The sequence below is a fragment of the Lissotriton helveticus genome, chromosome 2_1 (genome assembly GCF_964261635.1).
Source record: "Lissotriton helveticus chromosome 2_1, aLisHel1.1, whole genome shotgun sequence".
Classification (NCBI taxonomy): domain Eukaryota; kingdom Metazoa; phylum Chordata; class Amphibia; order Caudata; family Salamandridae; genus Lissotriton; species Lissotriton helveticus.
In genome coordinates, this window is record NC_136059.1 from 127,360,720 (window position 1) to 127,384,595 (window position 23,876).

The 23,876-nt window shown below is 42.5% G+C and overlaps 1 protein-coding gene across 1 annotated transcript; it reads right to left on the bottom strand.

Annotated features, from left to right (window-relative positions):
* Positions 1-2,321: 2,321 nt before the first annotated feature.
* LOC144817788 (uncharacterized) lies at positions 2,322-22,707 on the bottom strand. The gene is made up of 3 exons (XM_078674604.1): positions 22,590-22,707; positions 17,876-17,999; positions 2,322-5,206 (listed from the first exon to the last, which is right to left on the bottom strand). Exons 2-3 carry the CDS (start codon positions 17,958-17,960, stop codon positions 3,144-3,146), a joined length of 2,148 nt encoding a protein of 715 aa, XP_078530730.1. The 5' UTR covers positions 17,961-17,999; positions 22,590-22,707; the 3' UTR covers positions 2,322-3,143.
* Positions 22,708-23,876: the final 1,169 nt, after the last annotated feature.

The window sequence follows — 23,876 nt, forward strand, 5'->3', positions numbered from 1 at the left end:
CATGAGCACATGCCCCAGCACCTGAGAGACCTCCATTGGCTCCCCGTCCAGAAGAGAGTGACTTTCACGCTACTCACTCATGCATACAAATCTCTCCACAACATCGGACCTAAATACCTCAATAAAAGATTCTCATTCAACATACCCAAAAGAAACCTTAGCTCCGCCGACCTCACCCCAAAAGAGACCCCACACATCCACAGAACCAGAGCAGGCAGAAGAGCCTTCTCCTACGTCGTGAGAAAGGCCTGTAATGAGCTTCCCTAAACTTTACACCTTGAGGAAGAGCTCCAAGACCTAGCTTTTTGGCTGAGCCAGAGCTGCACCTGCCCGTCCCTTCCTCGCCTTGAGGCCCTCACGGCTGAGTAGTGTGCTTTAGAAACCCGTGATTGATTGATTGATTGAAAATAGCTTTTGGATGCCAGTCACTTTACATTTAAATGCTCTACTTTAAATATCAAGGTACCTGCTTTGTGGGCTAGAAATTGGCATTTTTATTTGTAAATGTGAGGCCTTCTTTTGGCAAAAAGGTCATTTTGCAAGCCCAGGCTACAGTTTCAAAACTGCAGCAGCCGGGCAACAGTGGTAGGCCTGGGTCATGTTTGTCTTGTCTCACTAGTAGATGGCACAGTAGAGCTATACTAAATAGGTGAATTTTAACCTGCCATGCCATGGTTGTATTTTGGTATATGGTCCATATTCTATTAACTTACAGGAAAGTTGAATATTCCAATTCGGAGTAAGCCAAATTTGATATGTTTCAGGAGTAAGAGCAAATGCACTGGGCCTGGTTAGCAGTTCCCCAGCTCAAAATGTCATCAGCATCAGTCCACAAAAATCGGGTGTTCACACTAATAAAAGCATTTTCCCACATGCATCTCAGGGGATTCACAAGTATTGGACACAAATGCCATAGTTTTGAATGCCAGAGGGTTTAATATTACATTTCTATTTAATTGCATTTTTAACGCTCCTGATAGTACCTTCCATTGTGTGCATTCAGCTGACTTCACTCTGTGTGTTCCACTTCATATGTCCGTTGTTCATATCTTATTTAGATTTACCCTCCATACCATCCATCTCTGGATGTGGCATGTTGTCTCATTAGTGCACATTGTCCAGCGCAGTTGTTGTGGCAATGTAAGCTCTCGGAAAACTGACTAGATAAAAAATGTGTAGAAGGAGGAAATAAGGATGAGCGTACCTCCCACAATAGTAGGGATGGAGTGGAAAGCCAGACAATGCAGAACACCTCCTACCCATTGTCTTACATATGAAGAGCTGAACCCATGGAGATAGGGTTCCAAGGGAGATATTTAATTGCAAGGGGCTAATTTACAAATGTCACACTACACAGAACAGCATCCAGATTTGCTGTGCTGCATTGTCTGTGAGGGAGAGAGCAGGATAGTGCCATATCTCCTAATATATGGATCTCTGGCCAGCTCTCTCCCAAGTGCTGGCAAAAGGTCAAACAGCCCTACACCACGGACACACTTCAGCATCATTGTTAAAGGGTGTCCGCATCATTTCTAGAATAGCTTTTGAACTAAAGTAGTGCTCTTCCAGTAGAAACCACTATGCTTAGTCTAACTTTAAAAAGTTTCCTACTTTGGAAGTATGCTCTATATTGATGCACACATGCCAAGTGAGAAACATTAGGTGAAATAAAAGCCTTGCTCTTTTTTAACACCAGCAGCAAAAGATGCGTTATTGTTTTGGCCCAAAGCCTTGTATGCTATTGTTAGTAGATAGACATCAAAAACCATAGGTGGTTGACTGGGAACATCCACTTTTGGAATGCCACTTGATGCAGAATTAAATATGTGTTAATTTGTCCTGTTCCAGGTTCTTGGTAACTGAATGAGTGGAAACTTTAGGGCAATGGCTTACAGAGGGCTGGTGTTCCATAGGTACAATGATCCATAGATGAGACACTGAGAACTATAATGTGAGGTACCTATTAGCGAGGGGGCATTTGTGGCATAATTCCACATATTCTTGCTGAATATTTGGGTAATGCAGCATGATTACACAACATGGAATTATGTGAGTTATGTCAACCCCTACTTTTGAGTTTCACTATAACTAGCAGTTTGACTTATTGTTACTGATGGCTGATACTTAAGTGTGGATGGAGATATTGTAGCCTTGTTTTGCTTTTTTAGTGTGAGTTTGGTTCTCTTGGAATTTGTTAATCATCCAGTCCCCGGTGCCTCAAAATAAACAAGCGCTTAATGATAAGTCTGAATAAGTATGTGGCTACACATGTGCAAATAAGAAAACATACCAACCAAATAAATGGAGCTGTAAACTGTATATATAACTTAAGCAGTAAACTTTATTGTGTTACAGATTACAATGGCGAGAAAGAAAGACAATGCATGATTTAGGATACAAAGCAAAGAACTTGGTGTGCATGTGTTAGCTAATTTCTGAACAATAATAACATTGTTGTCCGTGGACGGCCTATGGGAAGTCTATGTCAAGTTTAGCTCATACCCAAAGTACAATGGGTTACTCCTAACTAACACATTAGATCTGCAGAGGTCTTGATCTGGGACCCATCTACTATGTAGGGACATGTTCTCAAGCAGGGGTGTTTTAAATCATAAATTCTTGGAGAAAGCAATGCATGGAATTCAGAGGTACTTTGAGTTCAAAGGTCAGAATATGGGAGTCTCCAATGAGTCCAAGAAAAACAGCAAACAATGTGCATGCATAAAATGTAAAGCACACGTGGATCTTGCAGCAGTTTAATTCTCGAGTAGTGTATTTTTCACACCCTATGGTCATGGAACGAGATATTTAACAGTGCTTTGATTTCAAGGTAGAGGTATTTGTCATGACCTTGAGTTCACATACAATTCTATCTCACATAGCAGTGCACATAAGTGAGCTAGCATTGCCTGATATCTCATGGTTGATACATTTCTAAAGAATGGCATATGAGGCAACATTTCAAATCAATGGGCAGCATGTAGCTAGAGCAACGCATGTGAAATATCAAATGTAAGGTGCCCATTGGAATGGAAACATCTCCCACCCACTGACTGCAATTGATTATTGTCTAAGCAAAGCTTAAGGAGGTAAACTTGAGTTAAACAGAATATGCTGGCCCTCTCAGGCGAAGAAAGATATTCCTAGAAATCAATTGCGTTTGCCCCTGCATTTACATCCTCACTGATGCGTTTCTTTTCGGCTTCTGTGAGGGATGGGATGGCTGCTCCCAGCTGGCAATTGATTTCCTTAACTCTTGCCTCAATACTCATGTCAAACTCTTCTTTTTTGGCAATCACCAAGTCTTGGATTGACTTTTGAGCCTCTTCACAACCACTTTGTAGCTTCTCACGCTCAATCTTGAACTGTGGGTCTGTGGGAGACATGGTGATCAGTCTTCCTAAAGAGCTCACGCGGTCCATCAGGTAGCGTTGGGAAACCTCACAGTAGGTAGAGGAGATCATGTTGACCAACTGGGAAACACTGCTGCATGCAAACGCTCGGTTGTAAATCAGGTCCTTCACGAAGGCATCAGTGGAATAGTTGGGAATGTTCTGCACTGATGTGGCAGACTGCACTAACTCATTGACATTTTTATCTAGGCAGGATTGGATTAGGTTGGATACCATCTGGAAGAAGAGGATCATTTTCTCCCACTGCTTTTTCACTCTCCCCAGGCAATCTAGGCCTTTAATGAGCATCTTTTTGGCTGTCTCAAAATCAATCTCCTTCAGTGAATAGCTTTTCATTTCAACCAGGATCGTTGTTAGTTCCTTATTTTCTTTTTGGACCTTCTCGAAGGATTCCTTGTACATTTCCTGAGTATTTTTTAATTGAATTGTGGCTTGTTCTACTCGTGTCTGTGCCATTTGTGCAGAGTGAGTGCCTATGCTGACAGGGCCTTGAGTTTGGTCTGCATTCGGTGGATTTGGCTTCAAGGGCTGAGCATTAGTCTCTATTTTACAATATGAATCAACTTTTATTGCCCTGCTACTTAATGAGTTTATCCTTTGAACAATTGCTTGCTGGAAACTCTCATCTGGTGTCTTAGCCAATGCAACTCTTCCCAAGTCTTCACATATTTCAACAACAGATTGTAGAACATTATCCATTTGTGTTTGTGCTTTACACTCAGCTTCTTCCGCTATCTCCTTTTTCAATCTCATTGACAGATCTTTTGGATAGTTTGTTGTCACTGTATTATCTTTCTCATTATAAACCATCTTCATGTTAATGGTTTTCCCATTACTGTCTATGACTTTCTGAAGGCCGTCGGTGATAGCTGTCATCTGATTGGACTTGGCGCAGATTGTCTTAGTCGCCTGATTGGATTTCACATCACTACTGTAAACAGTACCCACCTTCCCACCAGCAGGAATATCTGTGCCAAGCTTCCTGCTTATCATTGTGTTTGCAGAGGAAGTCAGTGTGTCAAGAATGCCACCCACAAAATTAGCAGCCATGGTTTCCCACACAGAGGGCACCTTCTTCAGAGCATCCTTGTAGGCATCTGCAGCATCCTTAAGTTGTGTCTCAGTCATCTTCCTGTACTCTTCTGCCATTTTCACAGCATCCTTTGCAGATGCTTCTCTAATGGTGAGCTGTTCCAGGGCAACCTTCACATCATCCAAGTCCTTCTCGTAGCCCCTCTTGGAGTTCACACAAGCTTCAAGCACCTCGTGGATTAAGAGAATGGTGTTATTAAAACTTGTCTCTACAGCCTGAGCCAAGGATGTGCAATCCCTGGAAGTCCTGAGAATAGAGCTTAGGCGCTGTGGGAGCATGGCATTAACAGTGGCAGTGGGCTGGAACAGAATTGTGACTAATTCTTTAATGTCACGTGGCAAGCCACCTGTGAGGAGCCTGATCCTATCCATGTTTTTGTTTGCTGTGTTGAAGGAATTCCAGGCCTTGTTGGAAATCTGCATTAGGGAGGCAGAAAAGGACTCTGGGTATTGCATGTACTTGTAACCACTTGCTGGTGGATTCAGGTTGATAGAGAAGTCCCCACTGGCTGATGAAATGCATGCCAGCTCTCCTAGGATAGCAATGGAGATGGGGCAGGGCATTAGGAACTCTTCCCAGTTAGCGTACGGTTTCATCATCAGCTCGGCTTCTGCCCTCACGTCCTGGGCGCTGGTGACACTTTTCACTGCTTCTTTGAGATTAGCAGCTGATGATTTACAGTCAGCTTCCCTCTTACGCCCTGGAGAGAACAGTTACAGAATAAAATGGTATGAATAAAGTTATGAGAATGAGAGATTTTAAGTGCTATCAATAACAATCTGGAGGGATATATGCTCAGTTGGAGGGGTGAACACATTAATTCTGACATGTAACCCCAATATATGCAACATTTATCTCCTGCTGCTCAGGTAATCTCTCTCACAAAACCAGACTTGACATTAGGGCAGCAAGAGCAATGCCCAGCTTCTGATTTCAAAAGATCCTCATATGGGATACATCTAACCATTTCTGTCAATTCTGTGGTAGCAAGAAACCACGGTAGTTTGGGAGATACACATATGTCTTTAATATAAAATAACTATCTAGAGTGATCCATTAGCCTATCCCGTCCAGTGGCTACTCTCTCTTTGACGCCTTATTACATGAATGTGCATGACATGACTAAACCACAGGACTACTGGAAAAAGTAAGAGTAAACTAGTCACACCTTATTTCAGCAGTGAAGATGAGATGCTGCTTCTAGGAAATTGTAAACTATGAAGTCATTATAGAGTCAAAGAGAGTAAAATGTACGTTTAGACATGGTCATACTAAGAGTAAACAGATACAAAGTAGACTAGGAAAAACTACCAGTCCATACAGGCATACTAGTTATAGAAATACCACATATAATAAACATGCATAGAAAGCGTTGACATACTGATCCCAATTTCCAAATCCATTTACAACTCGTAAAAAAGATTTAGGAGCATAGTGTCATGATTTGCAGGTCGCTGAATTCACACAATTTGATGTTGCATAAATCTTGTTAATATCTTGTGATATTTCCCCATGATGGTGCAATGTTTTGCAGGAGTGCGGAGTGAGAGGTTCAAGGCTTGGTCAATATTGAAAGTTTATTAATGTCCATATATATCTAAGATTGTGACCAATGCCAGCTCTCCTCTGACCCTTTTCAATCCTAACATTGGTTGGAGATTTTCTCTTTTCACAGGTGAGAATAAATGTCCTTCCAGGATGAGAAGGATACAGAAACACCCCAATAATTTGTGGGGTGTCATGTAAGTGATTTCCTAAGGCAAAAACATAAAGAAAACTACGCCATTGAATGAAGGAGTTGACTTTTGTCCTGGGCTAGTTGTACACTGTTTACAAATACTGCATTGAAAATGACAACTAACAAGAGCAAATAGAAATGCAAACATGTTCACCTCAATCATACCTGGAACCTACAAAGAGGACGAGGTCATCTAGTTAAAATATTTGTGAGCTTAAGAAGGAAGAAATTATGTCCATGTGCCATGGTGTAATTCTCTGAGTGTAGATTTACAAGTCTTTTCATGAAGCAAATCTTATATATATTCGGATTATACCAAAATATATGTGACACAGCACCTAGTGACATTAGACATGGACATAGTACATATGTACCTAGTGATACTAGAAATAGACATGCTACATATGTACCAAGTGACACCACACATGGACATTCTACCCACTTACCTGGTGATATCAGCCATGGACATACTATACATGTACCTAGTGAAATCATGCATGGACATACTATACATGTACCTAGTGATACCAGACATGGATATACTTCGCATGTACCTCGTGGTACCAGACATGGACATAGTACACATGCACCTGGTGGTATGAGCCATGGACATACTACAGATTTACATGGTGATTCCAGACCTTGGCATAATACAGATGTACCTGGTGATACCAGACATGGAATCACTACATATGTACCTAGTGATACCAGAAATAAACATGCTACATATGTACCTAGTGAAACCAGACATGGACATACTGCACATGTACCTGGTGATACCCGACATGGACATAAGACACACACACCTGCTGGTATCATACATGGGAACACTACATATGTACATAGTGATGCAAGACATGGACATACTACACATTTACCCAGTGATACCAGACATGGATATGCTAGACATAGTGCAGGATACTCCTCACACAATATATTCCAGAGCATTAGAGGATAACACTAGATCTGACACACATTAATAAGGATTGTCTGAAATACTTCAGCTTCAGCAGCACCCCAAATGTAGGGATTGAAACTTAATGTTGTATCACAAACAATGTATGATAGGCTCCCATAATGAAATGTCCCGAAAACAGGCTGGTATTTCCTCACACCCAAGGTAACTGATAACTGTGTGACAGTAACTCAGATGGTGATAAAAATGCAGTCTGTAATTATAAGAAATCAGGAACTGTTTACAGTGTGCCCCCACTTTTTGCCCCCATTTTGACTACTAGGTGCTGTGAAAAAAGTACATGGTCATTTGGTATAATTACAACTGCAAATTACAGACCCCTGTAAGTCTATAGTATATAATAAGACAAGGGGGATTTAAACTATCTGTAAGTCCCTAGTAAATAATAGTGCATGGAGGTTTAGAGGCCCAGTAGAATTCTTGCACTGGAGTATGCACTACTGTGGCGCCAGCTGGCACTTTAAAAGTCCGCCCTGCCTTGCAGGCTGCTTTTAATTTGAAGTTATATGCAAATACGGCTTTGGATTTCAAGGTACTTCCAAAGTATTAATCTACCTTACTGTTACATATGTGTCACCCCTAAGGTCTCTCCTAGATGCCCAGGGATAGGGTGCCTTGTAACTTTACAGGGACATTATAACATATGATTTATATGCCCTCATGACGGAAAACAACTGCCAATTTTGCTTTTCCTCATTGTAGTGAATGGTTCCATAGGCTAACATTTTAATATTTTACCTAAGTACAAATATTTAAAAATTATAGTAAAAGGTATCACATTAATAGTTAAGATATATCCAGCAAATTGCCATTATTACACTTCTAATAGCTGTGAGAGAAAATGTTATTAAACTTTCTTTTCTGTGTGCCAAAATCCAGCTTTTCGGCTGCTCTCTCCTGGTTGGACAGCCTCTGCCCAGGCTAACCAGGCTGCTCTAATGAGATGTGAAAAGCCCTGCTACACAGACAATAGGCTTCCTGTGGACAAATAAGTACAAACTACAGAGCAGATGGCAGGCAGTGGGTGAGGGCTAGCCAGACAGGCCTTCCAAGGAAGAATGCCCCCACATAATGCCAACCCACCCACACAGGAACCCCTAATTTGATTAGGGTGAGGTGTGGAAGTACAGCGTTTAGAAAAAATAACCACACCATCAGGTTGGGTAAGCCCGATCCAGCTCCTCTGATGAGAGGCTTTCCCCATTTTTGATTTTGAGAGAATAGTGCTTTCTGGGACAAGAATATGCCACACTATGGAGGAAGTGGTCATATACCTGGGTGGTACTCTGTGACCCATTGGTCAGCCCCTCACCGCTTGATGTCCAGGAAAACTGGATAAATATAGAATAGTTCCATAGCCCCTAAGATCAGCTGCTAGGAGAAGAATGACTGCCCTTCTAGATTCTGTAACGGCACCACAAGTGTTTGAACTCTGAAGACCGCACCTGCTGCACAATCTGGTACTATAGCCTTTGCCCTGCTTCAAGAAGAATAAATCAGTGAACTCACTGCAAGCAACAGGTTAACAGAGCCCACCTGCATCATCTCCACCAAGAGTTCCCATCCTGTAGTGCGACCAGTGTATTTTCACGGATTTGGCCAGGTGCATTGTGGGAATTGTAGTTCACACGTCCAAAGGACCACCTAGGAGATTCCAGATCCTTAGATTGGTATTTTGGATACTTTGAATCATCAAGGAGTCCCTCTGGAAGAAGGTTAGGAAGTATGGAGCAAACGTTGTAAAATGCTCAATAAGCTGAACAGGTGCATTGTGGTAGTTGCAGTCCCAGACCCTAAGAGGAAAACCAGAGCCTCTGAACCTTTGGCTGGTGCTGTGGACTACTTTCCTGCTTCAAAAAACATTTCTGGAAGTAAGTGTAAACTTTAGACTTTGTCCTTGTCCTGCTCCACCTTTTTTAACCCTTTGAGTGCTATTTTCTTCAAAGCGCTTGTTTTAATTTCAATCTTTTAAAACTCATATCTATGGGTCCCTACATTGGATTTTTGGTCATTTTGGTTTCTATTCACTCATAAAAATATAACCTATTTTTATAAAGTGGTGTTGTTTTTTCATTTTGTCTTACCTTTTAATTGCATTGGTGTTTCCAAATGTTTTACAAATCTGTCTCCTAAGTTACGCCTTCCTGATCTTTCCATTTACCAAGGATTGAGCAAGGTAATCATATATTGTTACCTAGACTGACCCTCTTATTGTTTTTGTGGCACCATTTCTAGTGGAAAGTCAGCACTTATTACCGCTAATAACCAACTTTCCAGCAATATTTAATAGGAACCTTAGAGTCCAATAAGTTATAAGGAATTACAATGAGAGTCAATAATTCCGGGTTGGATTTTGCTGGTAATTCCTAATTTTTCCTAGATTTTCACATGGAGGTTTCAGCAGCCTAACTCACTGTGTAAAAGTGATGAGATAAGTGGTACTCCAGCGGATCTTATAATTCTATTGGTATCTGTTGTTTTCAACCCTAACAAATTTAAGGGGAAACTTGTACCTCAGACGCCCTCCATGAAAATGGAGGAAACATTTACTGTTATAAAATAATGAGTATACTTTGGAAGACATTTTATTATCCACAATGTGTTTGTGGGCCCTTTCTATATATTGCGATCACTGAGGTTGTTTGAGACTACAGGTCGAGTTTCATCACTGCTTGAATGCGTATGTTCCTTTGGAGATTATGAGTACCAGGGTTACTTTGTGTCTACAAAGTCTCTTAAGTCAAATGTTGCCTTCTTGTAAGTAAAGCACTTATATTGTATATGTTGAAATGTTTTAGCGCTGAAATATAATAAAAAATGGTTTTGTGCATTCCTAGATATTGATTATTTTCCAAAAGGGTAACACCCTGTTAATTATGTAAAGAAATGTAATAAACATTTTGAAGTGGTTTGTTATTGGTGTGGTGTTATAGGGTAGGAAATAAATACATTTATGTTTTAAGATGTGTCACTTTGTAAATACTTATAACAAAAGAACGTGCCTGAACTGATATCCCAATTTAGAAAAACAATTAATTCAACAGAGAAGAAAACTCATTTCAGCCTGCACTGTTACCAATTAATAGCAGTTTATTTATTTAGTTTAACATTTTTATTTGAGACATAGTTTCACATCTATATACAAATACTACACCCAATAACTATATGCCAAGACTCATTCACACTAGTCACTCATATCACAGTCAATCAACAGCAAACATCCATATATACACCAGTCTGGTAAATTAAATTTTTTGTGAAAATACCAGAACAAAGATTGTCAGAAAGGAAATAATTAAGGGGAAATGAGGAAGAATAAAGAGAAAAGAAAATAGCAGAGGTTGCTCGAAAAAATCAATTCATGGGGTACAATGTACTATACATATATACACATGAAAGTAAATCACAATCAACTTGATTGATGGAACACAGTATGTATGAACCAATTGAAACACGGATTTTCTCAGCTTTTAGAATTAGTGGGAGCAACACTCTGTATTAGTGGGAGCAACACTCTGTATGGGGGCCCCCCATACAGAGTGTTGCTCCCACTAATTCTAAAAGCTGAGAAAATCCGTGTTTCAATTGGTTCATACATACTGTGTTCCATCAATCAAGTTGATTGTGATTTACTTTCATGTGTATATATGTATAGTACATTGTACCCCATGAATTGATTTTTTCGAGCAACCTCTGCTATTTTCTTTTCTCTTTATTCTTCCTCATTTTCCCTTAATTATTTCCTTTCTGACAATCTTTGTTCTGGTATTTTCATAAAAAATTTAATTTACCAGACTGGTGTATATATGGATGTTTGCTGTTGATTGACTGTGATATGAGTGACTAGTGTGAATGAGTCTTGGTATATAGTTATTGGGTGTAGTATTTGTATATAGATGTGAAACTATGTCTCAAATAAAAATGTTAAACTAAATAAATAAACTGCTATTAATTGGTAACAGTGCAGGCTGAAATGAGTTTTCTTCTCTGTTGAATTAATTGTTTTTCTAAATTGGGATATCAGTTCAGGCACGTTCTTTGGTTATAGGTTATATGTGCTCAGCCTAACTGATTGGAGCCGACTCTTCATTGTTCACATACTTTGTAAATACGGCACAACGTGGTTCAAGATTCTCGTTAGAATTACGTCAAGAAGATGATGTACCAGTGGCAATAAACTGTCAGAAGGAGCTCAGGAATACACTCCCTGTCTTTTCACCTATGATGGCGCACAATGGCTGCCATGGGCGAAGACACAGGCACGCTTGCGCTATGATGCACAGATGACTGTGTTGCGGAGATGATTGATGTTGTGGCTCCAGCTCATCTCGAGATGAATTCAGGTGTGTCTGGACTAGAGTTGGGGAAGAGTCAACTAGTTGGCCTTCTTGAAGTGTTGTTTACCTGGTTTCTCCTTGATAGGTGCCAGGGTGTTGGTGCAGCGAGTCATCCATTGGTGGAGGTTGTGCACTGCGGTGTTGGTGTCTGTAAGCATTGGTAGAGTGGTGGTACTGAGGTAGTTGACAAGAAGTTCTTCTATGGCCTTGATCCAGCTGTGACAGGGAGGGCAATCGATCGTGGTGGTGTACGGTGAGCATGGTGAAGTCATGATGTATGCAATGATGGACGGTCCAGGAGAGTTTTGTGGTGTGGCTCTAGTTGATTGTTCCCGCTGGCAGAGGGGACAGGGTCTAGCCTGTGTCTGGCTATGTGGGCTGGTGCGGTGACTAGCTGCTTGAATCTAATGTTGGCGAGGTTCTCCGGGAGGGTGTTTGTGCTCTGGTCACTCAGGTTGTCCAGGTGAAAGTTGAAGTCTCCAATTAGGATGTTGTCAGTGGACCCGAGAACCTGGGGTATGATGAGGTCTACAGTAGCATCAGTGAATGGGGGTCAGGCGAGGGGGCCTGTAGATTAGGATACTTGCTGAGGGTGGTATTGGGCCTGGTCCGGATCTTGAAGTGAAAGTGTTCCATGGTTTGCATTGGCCCATTAGAGTGCGTGGTCAGTTGTAGTGTGCTTTTGTAGATGATGGCAATGCCTCATCATGGGCGGTCAGGATGGTCCTTGTGGGTGATGTTGTAGCTGACTGAGATTACAATGTTGGTGTCCGATCTGAAGCAAAGGTTGGTCCATATTTCTGTGGCATGTTTTTGGAGGGATCACGCATTGAGGAGGATCAAGTTGAGCCCGGTCGAGTGATCTGTTGGTCGGCTGGGCAGCAAGAGGCCCTGGTGTGTTGATGTGGCAGAAGGTGTTTTTCAGTTTTGGCAGGTCAATGGTGCAACAGTATTCTTTGGTGATGCTAGAAGGCAGGCAGCTTGGTGTCCAGGGTTGAGAGTGAGGAGGGTGCCTGGCGCTGCATGTGGTCCATGCACAGACAGCACAGATGAGCTTACCTTTGGCACACATTTGGCGCACCAGTGGCACACCCGCTGCACATGGCTGCACAGTGGCTGCCATTAAGTAGTGCTGTGGGGGAGACAGACAGCTGGGAAGCGGCAAACACTGGAAAGGATACTGGAGGGGGTGGGGCTAGGGGCATCGCAGCATCATCGAGGCAGGAGAGATGGAAAAGGAGCTGTACAAAAGCACATGAAAGACAAAGCCAAACAAAGTAAGGAAAAAAATACAAAGCCAAAGGTAGAAAGCAATGGAGAAGAGCTGAAAGAGGGACAGGGACAGCAGAAAAGAGGGACAGGAGGGCAGTCAAGCAGTAGAGCAGTGATGCTCTACCACTGGATCATCAATGATGACGTGCAAGCAGGAGCCTCCAGGAGGAGGAGGGCTTCGAACACCTGACCTTTGGGTCAGAGGAACCAGCAGCAGCAGATGGGGACAGCAGCAGCAGCTACTAGACGGCACTGCGCTGTGGGAAAGGAGTGGTCCACTAAGGGATAGTCCCCTGTACAACAAAGAGCTCACTAACAGGGAGAGAGGAAAGGCAGCACCACCCAGTTTCCTCTTCTAATCGAACTGTAGCAACCAGATTCCATTTTCCAAAAGTTCCCTAGTGAGTAACGACAGATCAAGCGGCATACCGATGGGCCTGAGCCCAATCTGGCCCTTGTGCCCTTGGCACGCGATGCCAACAATGGCCGAACTCATCAACTTGATCCAGTTAGTGGAGTACCACACCACTATTGTGTGGTGTCCTGCAATGGGCATCCTCCGCAGCGCACGGATTGCTCAGGGCACAGTGAGCGCCACACACCATTGCTAGGCCTGGGCCCGACAAGACCCCCCAGGTCTCCTTTGCTCCCTGTCCCATCTTCTCCTCACCTGGACATCGACACCGGCGCTCAATCCGCGTGCTCTCTCTGAATCTGTGAATCAGCCAGCAGGAGCATCAGCCAGGTGGGATTTCACAAGCCCGGGTACAGTAGTCACCAATAAACACACTGGGGAACCTCTTGATGCAGGTGATGCAATAGGTCCCCCTTAGAAGTGAATTTGCAGTGCTCCTGCCTCGCCCTCTACAGCGTCTGGGCAGCACCACATCCTCCGGTCTGTGGTGAAGAGATGTGCGGCACACCATTGGCAATCTCCTTTGTGCATCCCGGTGTAGTGGTGGCTCGTGTTATGAGATGCAGACCTCCCTACGTTGGTGCGCAGGAGCACCTCTACCATTCACAGCTCCGAGGGGCACCAGGTGGTCTTCTCACACAGGTTAGAAACTTGTCTCCAAGCAACCTGTCAGATAAGCGCGATCGCCTCTGCCTCAATGTCTACCGCCAAGGCCCAAGGCTTGGTCCCGACATGGCCTGCTTCCACCCTCAGGCCTTAGTAATTCACAGCACTTCCACCTTTCACTCTGGTTCTCAGACTCAGGCCCAGCGAGGCCTCTGGGCTTCCAGGCTTCGGCTGCCATGGTGTCATAAGAAAAGAACTATGCAAAGTGACGCATTTTTGGCTTCCCCCAGCGACATAAATGGAGCCCTGAATCTGCATTTTGTCTTCACCTGGGACTCTGGCTGGTATTCCTGGCTGTTAGGGGGATTGGGGGGGGTGTTTACCTGTAATGAAATTGGCCCTTGCTGCTACATTCTGCATTCAATTGTTTTCATTTTATTTTTATCATTGATGGTGGACTTATAGGCTATGTTTGCCCCTAGAGACAGAAAAGGGACGTTGGGCTGACTAACGTGATTTTTTTCGCCTCTAATTGGCCTTTCGTCACTTTTCTCGTGCTAGCGGCAAAAATGTTATTGCCTTGCTGCTAGTGTTAGTGGCAGTTTTAGCTGTGGGTAGCTGATACTATTGCCCTGTAGCAACGTGTTGTACATACGTCGGTAACCGGGTAATATTTTTCAGTGATATGCAGTGTTATGAAAATTGCCGCTAACTAATGCTAACTCTAGTTAGCGTCAATTATAGTTAATATACCCCTTAGTGTGCACAAACCACTCCTTGCCTGAGCCACCAGCCCCCCCCCCCCCGGCACTAACTCTGCCTAAATCCTACGAAAAATAAAATGATAATAACTATTTTATTATAATTTCCTTTTTCCTTTTTCCACCACTGAGAGCAGTGGGGCGATACTCGTCCACCTCAGCGGAGGAGCCACCTCTGAAAGTGAAAGAATCCCATATTTACAATCTGCACCACAGGCCAGTAACGCCGATTGAATGTATATAATACATGCTACATGTTCTGTCAGGAGTGTAATCATTCAAATTGCATTTTCAATTATCTAATTAATACATTATAACTAATACCCAATGATGGAAGAACATGTTTCCTTATGTAGAAGATACAGGGCAGTAGGCAAAAAGGGGCATCTCACAATGTTCCTCTAAAAGGTCAAAAGAGCAGCCAGGGAATTCAAAGCAGTACTGCCTGATAACGTCACCACAGTATATTAGAAAAAAAAAATGCTGCCCACCTTAATGGTCTGCTGCTCATTGACCATACATTGCAATCCTTCATTCAACAAGTTTTTGGGAGACAACACTGATATGAGGTGGAACGCATTGAAAAGTACAAAATAAAGCTCAAGGTTGAATTGGACTAACAAAAAAAGAATGGCAAGTATTAATTTCGTATGACAAACTCATTAAATGTGTTGTATTAGTAGTATCTGTATTGCCTCTTAAAAACTTGTTGAATGATTGTACACAAAAATATTATTTGAAACAAATGCTGCTCTAAATAGTGTCCCACTGAAAGGTAAATGTTATATTATTAACTCCAGTGGGGATATATGCGTGGAGAGAAAATTTGGTACACACTATTTATGTCACTCAACATTCTGACAAGAATACTCTTGTCAGACATCCCTGATTGTGAACAAGCCAATAACAGAGCGTTTTGCATCATGGGAGGTAATCAGATGGAATATCATCGGCTCCTTAAATTAATATGATGGGATAAGACTGCAGAGGTCACATTCACAAAGTCTTGGTTTTGAAAGGGGGAGATTTTTTCTTCTGAGATGATTCCTATATTTTGAGTGAATATTCCACGTTTCTGGGATTCTGAAAGGATCATAGGAGGGTTCATAAAAGTCTACACCAGTCCAGATGTCTGCAAAAATAAATCCTATGGTTCCACCTAGAGAAATTTGAAGCAACTGGGCATTTTGCATATTTTATTTTATTGTATGTATTATATCTTTCCATGAGGAAAGTGTTTTGAATGATAACATTGATTCCTGTGAACCCCCATTAAAGGAGGGTATACGTCATGCCTGCTCATGAGGTGGAAGCTTATCCCTGCCCATGAGAGGGGTCTATTAACGAGCATGAGAAACTACCCATGGGTAGGGGTTAAATGTCTGTAATCACCTCAGGTTGTAGTCTGTAATTAGGCCTTCTAAAAAATGGACTTCAACTTGTAAATAATTCTTAATTAGCTGTTGTGGAAATTCCACTGATTGGAATTCAGTATTCACAAATGATATTTGTAAGGATGAAAGCTAAATAATCCGATTCTAGATAGTAGAATACGATAATTATCACAGTGGAAGAGACCCCTCTGGAATCTGCAGCAGGTCGAATGGGCCAATTTCCTTGCTTCCTGCAGAGCCTGTGGAATACTTTCTATGGTACAGCTTTCAGAGTATAAACCAAAGAGTAACAAAGTTGTTAGTCATAACATTTCAGGCAAGTGTTCAGAGAGCTTGCTCGGGTCGCAGGCAGAATGAAGGTCTCAAATGAGAAACCAGCAGGTGCTCACAGCTTTCATTTTTCCGGGTTCTATTAAAGGAACACCTTTGAGGCCCCGACAGCAATCCAACAAACATGACGTATATAGCTATTCACAAGCAAGGGGATATATTTTGCAAGGCCCTTGAACATCATTTACAGAATTGGTGCAAAGAGGGGAGATACATGCAATTAAAAACTTGGGCCAGCGACATCACCTTTCAATCACACCTGGATCATATTGTCTGACACAATATAAGTTCTTAAAAGAACTTCAGACTGATAATAGTGCTATGTGAGCTCTGAATTACCAAACGCAAACTCTTCAGGGGTTCACCCTACTGGAACGTGAATACATGATTTGAGTGATTGGCCCTTGTCCATTAGCAGCAGTAGAATTATCAATTGACATAAAGTTTGTGCATTTATCCTTTGGGATGGTGACCAGACCCTCTTAATTATTCAAGAGGAATGAGAGAGCACACAGAGCAGTATTACTGTTCACTGTTGGAAGCAAACACGCCCAAATTGTATGAGTATATAGAGAAAATCAGTATTACCATATGACCTGATAGTTAAGACAACCCACCATTCCCAATTTAAGGAAGAATATATCTCTCACAAACTCAGGTAAAGGTAATTTTGCTCTGATTCAGGAAGAGGAAAAGGATGTGAACCAGTGCAAAGTCAGTACTACACCCACACACCCATGCAGACAGGGCCTCAGGCAGGGGTGGGTGGAGGTGGGGATGTTTGGAGCACCCTTCTAATTGTAGGTTACTCCAGCAGGAGAGGTGCCACATGGCAGGTAAACCATCACACTGGCAGCTGGCACAGGGAGTCATCTTTGAGTTAGCGGTGGGACCAACCTGCTGGAGGTCCTGACCTTCTTGCCACACCTCTGATGCCCATGATGTTCACTTGGCTGTGACTAAATTCCGGTGAACATTGAGAAGATACTTAACAAGGTTTATTTTTGTTTGAAGTAATCCATGTTGCCCTGGTCCTTGTGCTCTGCCTGCCCCAAAGGGGATGTAAATAGGAAATGCATCCGCATTCAAGTTTCAAGGCTGATGTCCATCTTAGGATGTGCACAGGGTGCAGACAGTAAAGTGATATGTTATTGTGGTAGCCTGCTCTGCAATATGTTCTCCTGAAATAAAACACCCTCCCTTGTCCAAAAGAAGTGTCGGTCATTGCTGTTGCTGTGGGGGTTTGAGTTTAAAGAAACAAAGCCAATAAACAATTGATTGCACTATAGTATGGAGACATCCTTCACGCTGGGAGCTGTAGCATTTGTGGAGTGTGGCATTGATTTGACAAAATCTAGGGTACTTCAAAATAATTACTCGACCACCCAGCCCACGATGCCTTGTTTATAGTATGGTATGAGGTGGTCTCTGCCCTTTTAATGAAGTGAAGATGTCCAATAGAGTCATGATCATCATTGTCACTGCATGAAATCACAGAATATCATGAGGTAACGTCAGGCTCCCATGTCAGATAACTTACTGTAAATGGCAATTGGGCCAGAAAGGGACATTTCCAGGATTGACAGCACGATGACCAGAGAGTAAATTAGTATTCGGGGTCCCATGGTGCCAGGTCTGACCGATCTGCTATCTAGGTTTTCTTCCTGCATAGGATGGCAGAGAAATATGTTTTATCATTTATGTAGTAAATACAGACAACTAAAAACCCTGAATATCTGAAGCTACAACAATAAACAACAGCAGCATGTCTAAAGCAAGCTTGGTTTACAATAACCACTTACCTCCACAGCCTAGGTCTACACTGGACCTTATGTGAGTGTGAAGAGATATAGAGATGCAGTGTGAACCTTTGTAACAAGACTGGGTGTTCAATGCTGTCTACATTAATTTGCATGTTGACACTAGAGTTTTGATAAAATGCATAGCCCACATAGCAGTATGAGCTGTGGCCATGTTTTGTGGTTCAGAAATGTACTAAAACCATGTTCACAGACAAAAGGCACCTGTGAAAAACTGTCATGAGGTCCAGATCCTAATTAATGAATAGATGGCTCAAAGCAAATAACCCACTATTTTAACAAACAAAACCCACTTGAACCAGCTGGCTGTCTGATAAATAACTACTATAGTTTAAGTAGACCAGACAGAGCAATAACTCTTGTTGCAAAATGCCTCTTGTCAGCTTAGCAAGATCTTGCAGTGGCTTCAACGCTAGTACCAAGACACCCATTGGCATTTGAGCGCTCTACAAAAATAACATAACATAACATAACATGATTGTAGGCATCCCTTCCAAATACTGCCATGGCATCTTATGTATCAATATTTTCCGACTACAAGCTGGTGGAAAAACATTGATATTTTACCATCACCTCAAAGGAGGTGGCAATGCAGCCACAAAGGGGAAAGGGACCCCTTTGACATTGTGAATGTAAGCATATGTTTTCTGAAGACCCTTAGTCACCACTTGCAACTCTTCAACAAAACAAAGTTCCATTTGGGTTGCTTTAAAAAATAACAGGTTGATTTTTTTAAATGCAATGAAAGAAATCCCTGTGATGGACTCCAATAATAGTGAGTTGCAATTTGCAACCAACATCAATCCAGTCTCATTCTGACTGACTACTATTCGGAATTTTAAGAACCATCCTTTCAGTATGAATGAATGACTACACATTTGTATAGCGCATGGTTACCTGGAGGCATCCCAGCGCTTAAGTGGTCCATTCATCTCTGATGTATTAGAGGAACAGAAATGGTTCTCCTCCAGACGAATAGCATCAGGGAGGTTATTCCAGAGTTTTGCAGCCTGTAAAGCAAAGCGCCTACCGCCCATACGGATTCTCCTAATCCTTGGGATTACCAGTAGATTCTTATTACTAGATCTAAGGATCCTCCCAGTTTGATAGGGGCGGAACAAAGGAAGGAGGAGGTCTGGTCCTGAATTAGTCAGGGCTTTATAAACAATAGTTATGGCCTTGAATTCAATCCTTTGTTGTACAGGCAGCCAGTGGAGTTGCCGAAGCGCTGGTTTGGCTGAAGCTCTTCGTGGAATGTCCCATAACATCGGGGCTGCACAATTCTGGACAGTCTGTAGGATCCTAAGTGTCCCCTTTGGGGCCCCTAGGTAGACTGCATTGGAGTAATCCAGGCGTGATAAAATCAACGCCTGTACTAGTATCCGACTAGCCTCAAACGGAAGTAGCCCCATGATCTGATCAGGGCATAGCAGGTCCCTGCTACCTTCCGAGCCTGTACCAGAAAATTGAGAGCTGGGTCAAGCCAAACTCCTAGACTCTTAATTTGTTCTTTTGGGAGCGGGGGCTGGCCCAGAATATCCGGCCACCATCCCTCTACAGAGGCGGGTGAATTATGTCCCAGCATCATGACCTCGGTTTTAGCTCCATTTAGTTTCAAGAAAGACTCATTCATCCACTCATGAACTCTGCTGAGACAGGAGGAAAGGTTGATGTAAGTCGACTCCTGCCCAGACAGAGTGATGATGAGCTGAGTATCATCAGCATAAGTCACCAGTTGCACCCCCATTGTAACACCACCTCAGCCAGTGGTCTCATGTAGATGTTAAATAAGGTTGGGCTGAGGGATGAACCCTGGGGAACACCGCATTGTAGATGCATTGGGGGAGATAGAGCATCATCCTCGATCACTGAAAAGGTCCGATCGGAGAGGAAGGACTGAAGCCACCTCAGTGCGGTCCCAGTGATACCTAGATTACTCAATCTTTGAGTAAGAATAATATGGTTAACAGTATCAAAGGCCGCACTGAGGTCTAATAATAGTAATAGGTGTATTATTACATTTCTCTAGTGGTCGCAACAATACTGGTCGCAGATTAATAGTTTATTAGGACCAGTACATAGCACCATCAGGCCACCTCTTAATGAAGGAAAGTCAGATTTGGCTGACAATGCAAACAAGTGAACTGCAGAAAACCTTACTAGAATTATTGTTAGTATTTGATATTGAACACGTGTTGTTTGCATTGTTAGTGAGTACTTCAGCTGTGACATTATTTCTATGGACAGATGAAGACAAGCATCACCCAAGAAAAGACTCCTTCTGCCCCATCACATTTCAACTATTTTGTAAGGACAGGTGTGTAATAACAGTGATACACTAGTATAAAAGGGTGCTTTATTGCATTAGAGCATGTAGTATATTAAGTTTAAGGGGGAGTTTTATTACACTAATGCTATGAAGCACAGATTTGGTGCTCGCTGCTGATATCTGTGTTGCATAAGTGTCACAAGATGTATTTTTGACTAGACTAGCTCGTCCTTTCAATATGCTAAGACTAATGAATTGAGTACCAAAAAAGTGGGTAATGGTAGTATGTATTCTTTATAATACTTAGAACCTCAAACATCTGCTATAGAAATAATTTTACAAAACAAGCTTTTTACACATCTGGCTTGCCTGCAGTACTCTCATTGCTATTGATCCTTGCTTTACAATTGTGAAGCAGAAAGTAACTGTGGCCACCTCATCTGAGACGTGATAAAAACATGAGTGACATGTTGTTTCTCTGATAGTATAGAACTCACTAGTGCTGCCACCAGACATATACAGATGTGTGTAGCCAGATGCTGACAATTCATTTGCATTAAAACAGGGTAATACCAGCAGTTTTCACATGACCTGTTCTTAGGCATAGTTTCCTAGGATTGAGTTATGTAAAATATGCTGCAGCGCAGGTCTAAAATGGCACTTTGTGATAGGGCGGTGCCAGCTTTCACCAGAATTATATCATATGCTGTAGGTCAGTATAGGCTGATCTCAGTATCATTGCAGGACCCACAGGAGACCCATCCCAGAATTTATGTATCAACAGATCAGACATGCAATTGAGGAGTGCACTGAGATGTTAGAAGTGGGCAGTACTAATGCACCTTAATGGACCCACAGTGAAATTGAGGAGTGCATTGACATGTTAGAAGTGGGCAGTACGAATGCACCCTAGTGGAACCACAGTGCAATGCAGTACTACATTGACATGGTAGAAGAGGTCAGTACCAATGCACCTTGTTGAAACCACAGTGAAATTGATGAGTGCGCTGACATGTCAGATGAGGGCAGTACTAAAGCGCCTTAGTGGAACTGCAGTGCATTGCAGGAGTGCACTGACATGTCAGAAGAGGGCAGTACTAATGTGCCTCAAGGGAACCGCAGTGCATTGCAGGAGTGCACTGACATATTAGAACATGGTATTGCTAATGCACCTCAGTGGAACTGCAGTGCATTGCAGGAGTGCACTGACATGTTAGAAGAGGGCAATGCTAATGCGCCTTAGTGGAACCACAGTGCAAAGGAATAGTGCAGTGACATGTTAGAAGAGGGCAGTACTAATGTTCCTTAGTGGAACCACAGTGCAATAGAGGAGTGCAGTGACATGTTAGAAGAGGGCAATTCTAATGCGCCTTAGTGGAACCACAGAGGATTGGAGGAGCGCACTGACATGTCAGAGAGGGCAGCACTAATGAGCCATAGTGAAACTGCAGTTCAATGGACCGCTGACCCTTACCATACCATGCAGACACTAACATGTGAATGACATTTAGACAGTAACATTTGAATGCCATGTAGACACCGGTACAGTGCAGTGCCTTTCTGGGAAGAGCGGTTCTCGAGATATGGGCAGAGTGTCTCCGTTCAGAGTGGCAGGGTGCCTAGAAGAAAATAGTGTTCAGTCGCCACAATACCAATCAGCTCATATTGACAATCATGGAGGGAAATATCCTGTAGCCCTTTGTGGGACTGTGGGACAATGAAGTTGGAGGCGTTTCCATGGTCAATATAGGTAGGTGTGTTGGAGGCCAGAATCTGAGCAGCTCACTAAGAGGTGAATGGGCTGAAGGTGGAAACCCTGCTGAGGAAGACCAGTCAGATCTCCTAGTGGCCCATGATGGAAATATCAGGGGAGGTTATGATGGTGAGCTAATGGGACCCCTAATGATGGAGGAATTCCTCCTGTAGCCATATATGTCTGCAAGTTCCTTAAACAGTTCTTGCAGGAGTTGTTTTCTACATAAAATACGTTTTTGAAATGTACGTTTCTTTCAGAACATGTGTTGGAAATACATTTCTCCTGTTGCTGTAGATTTCTAATACAAACAAACATTTAGCAGAGATTTACTGCTGAGAAACCTCACAAAGTTGCAAAGGGAATAAACCTTACCACATCCCTTCTGCTCAACTTCTATTGGATTACTCACCTCTGCCTGCTACTCTCTTCTGTGAGCTGAAGAGGGATCTCCCACACTCAGTGAGTGATGGTGTCAGGTCTCACTTCTGCCTGCTGCTCTCTTCTGTCAGCTCAGGAGGGATCTCTCACACTCAGTGAGTGATGCCGGAGCACTAGAGATCTCTGTAGATATAGAACCTGCAATGCAGATTAGGGGGATGGTCTGGCAGGGAAAACTGTTCCCACAGAGCCAAAGCCATCAATCACCTGCAACGCGCCAGCAGGACAGTGAGGTATCTTGGCAAATATTTGTGAGTAGAATTGTTGGTTTTAATAAGTTTAGGCCTGTCATGTGCAACTCAGACCTAACTGTGGGAGTAAGAGGTGATTCAAATATGAACAAATCCAAAATGGGTCGCACACATTGAATTAAGCATAGCAGAGCCCTGTCTGTGCATAAAATCATATTTGACACCCGCAATAAAATTGCACTCTCTAAACGAAGCACTCAATGCTGCCAATGCAGGTACCCCGGCTCATTCAGTAAAGATGTCACTGAAGGTTCAGGTGCCCAGGACAAGCATAAACATCTGGAAGACCGGAAGTGACATTGAAAGTTAGAATATGTTTAAAAGCATGATTATGAATTGTGACATTACAGCTCTAAAACATATTCTGAATTGTCTGAACGCCATTAATATGTATTGCATTTCATACAAGGAACAAACATTTTATTATTATGAGGAACTCCAGCGGAGGTCCACACAACAAATAACCAGAATCTTATCAAAAGAAAAAATAGCAACACATTTACTTTATAAATAGGTATTGTAAAATAAAGTCCTCACAAAATGTATATTAATTGCCAAAAAAGCAAGAGATTAGAAAGTAACTAGAGAGTTGACAGCTCCTACTACAGAACACCTACAAAAAGAGCATAATAATGTATTTCTTTATTTCTTTAGCACAGGTGACGCCCGGTGGTGCCATGTTTTTTGGTGCCCCCAATGACCACCTCTGCCACGGATTCCCTCACTACCACCCTTTAACAGTGTCCCTTGAGTCTCCGTGACCACTATCTCTCTCATGCGTTTCATTTGTTTTATTGCCCACTCATACGGTGTAGGGTGTCAGAGCACTTTACATCACACACATTACACAGAGACAGTTTATCATGTGTGCCTAAATCAGGGTATAGGAAATGTTGCATAAGACAGAGGACTACTCGGTTTAGGAGTCACATGCCACCCATACTGGTAGGAAGTATAGTTTAATGGTGCTTGGACTGGAGAAGCACACACTAAGCTTTTGAAACTTA

Bases quoted from the DNA above. Each gene is read 5' to 3' on its own strand.
- LOC144817788 (XM_078674604.1), bottom strand. From the start codon at position 17,960: ATGGGACCCCGAATACTAATTTACTCTCTGGTCATCGTGCTGTCAATC. The intron at 5,207-17,875 runs GTAAGTTATCTG...TGTTCTCTCCAG, and splicing joins TGGCCCAATTGCCATTTACA to GGCGTAAGAGGGAAGCTGAC.